This window comes from Thalassophryne amazonica, chromosome 10, assembly GCF_902500255.1.
Source record: "Thalassophryne amazonica chromosome 10, fThaAma1.1, whole genome shotgun sequence".
NCBI classification, from domain to species: domain Eukaryota; kingdom Metazoa; phylum Chordata; class Actinopteri; order Batrachoidiformes; family Batrachoididae; genus Thalassophryne; species Thalassophryne amazonica.
In genome coordinates this window covers 93,437,467-93,445,826 of record NC_047112.1, presented here as the reverse complement: position 1 = coordinate 93,445,826, position 8,360 = coordinate 93,437,467, and the positions used below count along the sequence as shown (strand labels likewise).

At 40.3% G+C, this 8,360-nt stretch overlaps 1 protein-coding gene across 1 annotated transcript; it reads left to right on the top strand.

Moving 5' to 3' along the window:
- The first annotated feature begins 952 nt into the window (after positions 1-952).
- zar1 (zygote arrest 1) lies at positions 953-7,756 on the top strand. Its single transcript, XM_034180860.1, has 4 exons — positions 953-1,715; positions 4,610-4,702; positions 7,311-7,385; positions 7,465-7,756. Exons 1-4 carry the CDS (start codon positions 1,044-1,046, stop codon positions 7,606-7,608), a joined length of 984 nt encoding a protein of 327 aa, XP_034036751.1. The 5' UTR covers positions 953-1,043; the 3' UTR covers positions 7,609-7,756.
- The last annotated feature ends 604 nt before the right edge of the window (positions 7,757-8,360 follow it).

Here is an 8,360-nt window from a genome sequence, read left to right as displayed (position 1 = left end):
AAAAATTATGAATCTTGATGGGTTTGTGAGTAAAATGTGCACATATTTCAAGCGGCAGTAAATGTGCTGACAGGGGTTCTTTAACATGAAGGAAATGGCCTTTCCAGAAGTGGCAGCCAGATTCGGAAGTCTGATTTGGTCCACCTTCCTATGCTTTGCAAAGTAATTATGTTTGTATTTTTGTGTGTTTTTTCCTAACATACAACCCCAATTCCAGTGAAGTTGGGACGTTGAGTGAAATGTAAATAAAAACAGAATATTTGCAAATCCTCTGCAACCTATATTCAATTGAATACACCACAAAGACAAGATATTTAATGTTCAAACTGATAAACTTTGTTTTTGTGCAAATATTTGCTCACTTTGAAATGGATGCCTGCAACACGTTTCAAAAAAACTAATAATAATAATAATATTAATTTGTTTCCTCATTAGTAGCTGATGTGAATTTCAGTATCCATAAATCTGGGATCAACTTTGATATATTTGCATTTTATGATAAAACACTTAATTTTACAGACACTTTTTGATATGCAATAGTTCAATTTTCCCCTGATGATGATAAATAGCTTACTGAACTAAATTGAACTTGTGGTATTTAGATTTTTTTTATTGTATATTAAACAATGTCAGTGCAAATTTTGCTGTGTTTGCCATTAGGCGCACACAGTCTACACCGCTATCAGGTCTGTTGAACGCGCTTTATCTGGATTACTTAAACCTGACACACCTCTTTAGCCAGGCTGTGTGCCTGTAGCTCAAAGATACAAATCAATCAATCGATTCATCAATCAGGTCACTTCAGACCGCAGTGTGAACGCAGCATTTTTCCATCAGCACTAACTTAAAATAACAGCAGAGTATGAAAAAAATATATACATTTTAAGTGTATTATATGATGAAAATGAAAAAAAAAAAAGGTGTCTCCATGGTGACACACCTGCAGATGATCAGGACTGATGAGGAGGAGCTGGTGTCTATTAAAGTGGCTGCACCTCCTGCTGTCTCGGCTGGGAAAAAAGGAGAAATAAATACATTTAAAAATGGCATCTTATGGTGAGGAGTCAGTCGACAGTTACTTCTACTCCTCTTATAACCCCTACAGGTACTCCAGACCCAGGGAGGCCGCGTGGAGGTTCAAAGGTTACGTGTCTCCGTACGGGGAGCCGTCGGAGGCCTTCAACAACCAGCAGCGGGCGCAGCTCAAGTCCATCTTGTCCCAGATTAACCCCAAACTCACACCCCGGCTCCGCAAGGCCAACACCAAGGACGTGGCGGTGCAGGTCAACCCCAAGACCGACGCCTCGGTGCAGTGCTCCATCGGCCCGAGGACGCTCTTTCCCGCAGGCGGGAGGCGGCAGGGGGAGGAGCCTGCAGGGGGAGGAGGCGCGGGAGGCGGCAGTCCCGCGCCCGTGCGCTACCCGCGCACGCTGGCCGTGTACTCCCCGGTGGCCTACAGGAGCGTCACCTCCTTCCTGCTGGAAGACGACGTGACGAAGGAGGCGCCGAGTGAGGAGGAGAAGGAGACGGACGGGAGGAAGAGCGACGAGGAGCCAGCTGCCGGAGAGGAGGAGGAGAAGGAGGAGGAGGAGGAGGAGGAGAGGAGCACAAAACCTGCGGAGCAGCGCAAAAAGTCCCAAAACAAACAGGTGAAAACTGCAGATGCGCAGCCAGCGGCACAAGGGCCAAAGGGCAAGGCGCGTGTCCGCTTTCAGGTGAGGTCACGCAAACCATGTATTAAAGGTGAAATAATTTGTATTGTGTAAAGTATAAAAATGCAACAAAAGCACACATTAGTTGTAAAAAAAAAAAGTCAGTAAAACCCATAAACAGTGTAAAACTTGTAAAAGTCACCGTCAGACTATAAGAAATTGGCAAACACTGTAAAAATCATCATAGTATTTTTAAAAAGTACACTTGGAGCATTTACTACATACTGGGTGAGGTTATTCCACAAAACATTCTTAAGTCATATATGCATCTCAAACCTGAATAAACTGTATTTTTGAGAAAGTTTCAAGCCTGATTTTCAAAACCATAAAACAGTCAGGTCTCCATGAACCTTTCTATTTTCAAGAATAGAAAGCTTCAGTTGCTTTAAGCTCTCATCATAAGATAAATCAGTCAATTCTGTTACCTTTTTTTGTGGCTCTCTGAACTTTTTCCAATACATTTTTGTTCCTCTTAGTGCAGCAGATAACAGAATATTTGCACAGGAATCCTTCAGATCCAGTTACCAGCACCAAAGTTTGACTGTATATACCTTTTGGTACATATTTTAGAAAAAATGTTAGCCATTTGAATTTTCAGTAGAGGGCCAAGTAGGGGTCAATTGAAGAACTGCATAGGGGTAAAAAAAAAAATGTTCCCATCATACTGAAAGCTATACCACATTGTGTCTGATCACAAAGATTCCAAAATGGTGTAGTTTAGACTGTGACTGAATGTTATGGGGTAAAAACAGCAAGCATGGTGACAAAGGTCACTTTCAGTTTGTACAGGGGTCAAAAGTTAAAGTTGCTCCAGTTTTGGTAAAACATGGTGTAAATTATTGTTTTAACTAATAGGATTAACAAATGGAAGAGTTCTGACTTGAATGTTTGGTCTCCGAAGTAAAGGAGAAACAATGTCGACATCCACTGGCTTCTATGACATGTGACCCCGTAACATAACTAAGCATGACACTTGATGCAAACTATTCCTTTTTAAAATCCTACTAACTCAACCAATAATAACCAACTGACCTTTGTCACCATTCTTGCTGTTTTTTACCCCATAACTCCAGGACATTCGGTTATAGATAGTCCAAACTATACCTTTTTGGAATCATTGTCATCAGATACATAATGTTTTTAATTTTGACCCTGGTCAATTCTTCAATTGACCCCTACTTGGCCCCCTATTGAAAATTCAAATGGCTAAAGTTATTTTCTACATGTACCAAAGGGTATACACAGTCAAATTTTGGTGCTTGTAACCAGATTTGAATGATTCTTGGTCATCTGCTGTACTATCTGAAGATGAGGGAACCAAACCTTTTATACAAGCCCAAAAATGCTTCTTTAGAAATATAGGTAAAAGTCCTCTTAATCATACCCAAAACTCTATTTGCTTTCGTTTCTGCATTACATATGTATCTGGAAAAATTTAACTTGTCATTTACAAGTACACCCAAATCATTCTCCTTGGATGCTTACTACCTATATGCATAACTTTGACCTTGCTAAAACCAATAACAATGTGTCAGCCCATTTTAAAAGGCTGTCAATATCATTCTGTTTGGTCAATCAGTGACAGAATTGGATGATATTTTGCATCATCCACAAAAATTTTACATTTCCTATTTGACTGCTGGTAAATCATTTATAGATACTAAAAATATTACTGGTCCCAAGACAGAGCCCTGCCATACTCCACTAGTAACAAGTAGGAGGAGCTGTACCTCTTTTTTTTTTTTTTTTTTTTTTTTTTTTTTAAAGCCTGCTTCCTACCACTGAGGAAGTCCTTGATCCACAAATTTAACTTTCCTACTTTATACAATTGTATGACAATCTTGTATGTGGAACTTAACCAAGTCTTTCAAAAGCCATAGTACAATATGTCAAACAGTAACCCCTCATCATAGTCTGGTCCACTCTTTCAAAGTGTACAATAGATTGGTTAAATGTGATCTGGCTTTCCTAAAACCATGTTGATCACAGTTTTTTCATAAAATCAACTGATCTTTGCTTGCTTTTTTCCACAAAGTTTAAATACCTGTGAGGTAAAATTAAGTGGTCTGTAACTTTCTGCTACCATTTTAATTTTTTGAGGATTGGTGCAACGTGCTACTTTCCAAATGCCAGGTAACACACCTTGATCTATAGACTGTCACATTATACAGTACAGAGGAAACAAAATCTAACTCTTCTAAAACCCTAGGGTGTGTGTCATCAGGGCCCATGGCCTTGTTAACACTGATGGCACCAATTAAATTCACATCTTTAACAGAAATATTACTAGGGAGACCAAAATAGTTGAAAGGTCCTGGAGCACCGTTGTCAAATACACAATGTCCAAAATTGTAGAAATATACCGAAATCCTTGTCATCCTCGTAAACAAATTGGAAGAATCTATTTAGCTCTTCTGCAGTTTCAAGGTCATTGTAAGGTACCATTCTCACCTTTCAAGCAAGATACTGAGACTTGTATTTTGTTCCACTGTTTACATACATGTAGAAAGCTTTAGAATTATTTCTTACTTTAGCGATCAAGTCTTTTCCCCCATACTCTCAATTTGCCTGTTTTTTTTTTTTTTTGGCTACTTTATTTCTAACTTTATAATATTCCCTGAACCTAGCATAGAACTGTGACTTGTCATAATTCTTACAACCAAAATATTGTTGGGTTGATTTTACTATCATTTGTCATGTCCGCCTATAAACAATGTGATCGTGAGTGGGTGGGGGAGGAGTCACAGCTCAAGCTTGAAATGCCAACAACATAAAATGATTTCCTGTTGAGTCCCAGGTGGTCTCACTAGTCTGTCAGTGGTGATCAGCTGATGACCTGTTGGTGCTTCGTGCCATGACTCATAATTTTCACTTGCATCAACTTTGTCTCCTGCTAGTTTCTGGAGCAGAAGTATGGATATTATCACTGCAGAGAATGCAGTCTGAGATGGGAGAGCGCCTACGTGTGGTGCGTTCAGGGTACCAACAAGGTAAGACTGTAATTCTTCTGCTTAGGAAACGTGTGACTATGCCAGCAAGATGGACACATCTGCTGTTTGGACAAACTGTACCGCTGTGGATGCCAGACTTGAGTTATTCTGTGTCAAGTCATCAAAGAATCTGCCAACATCTGAGGATGGCTGGTATTCATGAGGAACACCAGAACTGTTTTTGCTCACATCCTTAAAACATTTAAACTAACTAGCACACACATGCAAATTTAAAGGACATGTCACACCAAATATAACAATTTAGATTAAGGCTGTTGGTGACCATCCGATGATCCACTGGGATTACTTTGTGCACTTCTGTGACCGCGTTCAAAGTATACAGCATTTGCAACAAATGGCTATGGAGACAGCCGAAAACAAAGTACTTGTGAGTACTCGGGTGATTCTGAAAAGTGACGTCTCTACTAGAAGTGTCCCAGCGTGCGCTTCAACGGAATGTAGCTGCTAACGGTAAGAACTGAGACACAGATTAATCCCAAGTTGATGTAAGTGTGATGTTGTGTTATGATGACTCGTTTTTAAATAACTTAATTTTGATGCAGTCACGATAAAAGATGCAGCTCCAAGAAGCTTGATGTGCACTTGCAGCCATGAGCCATAAACGCAGTCTGTCAACCATCTCTGCTGCAGGATTAGTTTTGTGCACAATTATCAATAAAATCTAAAAAAAATAAAAAAATAAAAAAAAAAACCCTCTGCTGCCGGGGAAAACGATCGTCTCGTCACTGCACAGCGCGCACACACAGCAAACTTCGCAGTACACATCCATACACATTCCAGCTCCAAATTCACTCTCAAAGTAAAAAATTGAAATCTAGCCACAAAACACAAAAGGGGTAAAATCCTGAACATGCTTGACTCACCATGTTATAGATTAATTTCCAAATGTAAACTCCACGCGATCAAATGCGCGAGATCACCAGCTGCAGCTCTGCCTCGATTGTGGGACGTAAAATAACGTCACTAACTCCTGGAAATAAAGTATTCTGACTCTTCCAATGTAAAAAAATAAAAAATAAAATAAAAAAAATCCATCTGTGTCCAGGCAGTCTGTTAGTGTCAGATGTCCTGACATCCACATCAGCTTTAGTAACCAGCATCCACACAGTGTGCCACCACAGTTTAGGCAATAAAATCCGACACTGAAAAAGTTAGCTCAGAGCCTTTGTTTTCAGATGGAGCAGTTTCCTTTGTCAGTTGTTGAGATGTTTGTTTTGCTAATAAGGACGTCATGCACTGAAAAATGCAGAGAATTGCAGAGTGAGACGTTTTCAAGAAATGGACCTGCTAACGCTCAGTGAGAGGAATAACGTAAATCAGATCACTACTTATTAGCACGTGTGCAGAGACAGAATCATGAGTACTTTTAGGTTGTCTTGCTAACTGGGACATTAAACATGAGACATGTCCTTTAAATGCGCACACATCACAGAAACCTCACATCACAGAAAAAAAGATACAGAAACCTCAGAGCTGGTTTTGGCCTCATTTTTGAGGTACTGTTAAAGCTCTACAAATGCTTTCATAGTGTCAACCAGAAGAATGTTACAACAAATTAAAATCTTTGTACATTCAAATTCTTCTCCGTTAGCTTATGGCCTCACTAACACCTGAGGACTTTGACGGGCGTCCTGATGGCCTCTGAGCTGTGGGCACATGCACGGAGCGCACAGTTAGACATGTTGTATTCCTAATCATTGTGTTAATCACTATAAGGCCAACCCTCCCTCATCACACAAATGTATACCACACGTGCTTGAATTGATAACATTCAGGTTTATATAGCTTGGAGTTGGAAATTATACATAGAAATAGTCAGAATACTTGCCTAATAATTGTGCATGAATTATAATCACTTAAATTGCCATTAGTAACATCTTAACTACTTTGCTCACTGGCCAGATCTTCAAATTTGTCAAGAAAATGATCTCAAGGCTATAAAGCTTTGATTCCCCACATATAATATCTAGAAATGTGCAAAGTAGCCAATGAACAAGAGTGAAGATACCAAAGGTGACATTTGACTAAACATAATGATGCATATATCTGTCCAGAACATTGCCAGGCTCGGTGCAAAAAAATTTCAGGGAATGTTATTGAGATATTAAGTTAACCTGACAGGAATTTGAAGGATTCTTTTTTTATCATTTGTTTTGGGTGGGGAGGAGTGATTGAAGCGCAAATTGCTTTTTGCTATGGAAATCTGTAGAGCTTCAAGACTACCAAAATGACACCATCGGCATAAAGGTGTTGGTTGGTTGAAACATGGCTGACCTTAAGAGGTCCTGGTCCTTAAGAGGACATGAGCAAAAATGAGTTCTGGGCACTATGAATGAATCCTGAAGGTAGTCACAAAGTTCTGACACATTAGCAGATTCATCATTAATTTGACACAGAACCCACTTGGGTCTCTTGCACCCCATGCTGGCAACATCTACACTTATTCATGATTGAACAAAACTAGTTGGACCAGATGTGCAGGGCAGCTATATGTAATCTTTGCTTGTGATGACTGCTTTAATGAAGTCTTGAGATTAGGGACAGTCAGTTTGGCCCAAACCCTGGCTCAACGACGGTCTTGTTTTAGGTTTACTTCAAGCAGTACTGTAGGAAATGCCAGAAGGAGTTTAACCCATATCGTGTTGAGGACATCACATGTCATGTAAGCATCCTCTCATTGCTCTGTATATTAACGTGACTTCCTAATGACTTGACACTAAACTATTCAGCTCCATTTCCAGACTTGCAACAAAGCCCGCTGTTCATGTGCAATAACGCAGCGCCACGTGGACCCCAAACGGCCCCACAGACAGGACCTGTGTGGCAGGTGCAAGGGCAAGCGGCTCTCTTGTGACAGCACGTTCAGCTTCAAGTACATCATCTAGGACGCGTCTTCCACTGAACTTTGATCTGTTGAGTCCAGGTGTGCGGCGTGTCTTCAGCCCAGACCGTTTGATTCAGTACTTTATTTCGTGCCTGTCTTTTGTTGATGAATGTGCACTAACTTTCAGTGTAATAAATCTACCAGCAGTCTGTTCTTGAGTGTTTTTTTTTTTTTTTTTCAATCTACCCCAGCAAGGATGTAAGGTACAATTTTTGCTGGTGTAATTTCACATACTCATCCCCTCACTTTCTTCAGTCTTCAACTCTGTTCATTCTACCAATAACAAATAGCACTAAACTCCCAAAATCAGTTTGGTCTCCTTCTCAAACTCCTTCCAAGAAAGGTTAACAGTCTGCAGAATTTTTGTCCCAATCCTGCTAGACTTCAGTAAACTTGCCACCAGCCAGCTGGAGGTGATGTACTTGTGCCCCCCAACATGGCTCCACTGATTCCACAAAATGACACCGGATGACTTGCTGTTGGTGAGGACAGCCAAATGATATTGCATGAGAATCCCTCAATGCAGCCACTAATGAATATTATGGCTTCGGTTTGTCATACCAGTCTGTGCCAGATGAAGCTGAGCCATCAGCAAAATATTGCCTCCTTCCGAGACATCTGGTCTGGTGAACTTTGGAACCAATAAAGTCCAGTAGAGGGATGAGGATCCTGATTTTTGTGGTGTGGCATAGCAAAACAATTCATTTTGTGATAAAAGCATGGAATTTGGCACACATTCTAAATTAACTTAAT

What these genes read in the sequence shown, in the direction of transcription:
- zar1 (XM_034180860.1), top strand. Translation starts at nt 1,044, where the DNA reads ATGGCATCTTATGGTGAGGAGTCAGTCGACAGTTACTTCTACTCCTCT. An exon ending in AGGCGCGTGTCCGCTTTCAG is followed by an intron (nt 1,716 to 4,609) that starts GTGAGGTCACGC and finishes GTCTCCTGCTAG; the next exon opens with TTTCTGGAGCAGAAGTATGG. An exon ending in TTGAGGACATCACATGTCAT is followed by an intron (nt 7,386 to 7,464) that starts GTAAGCATCCTC and finishes CTCCATTTCCAG; the next exon opens with ACTTGCAACAAAGCCCGCTG.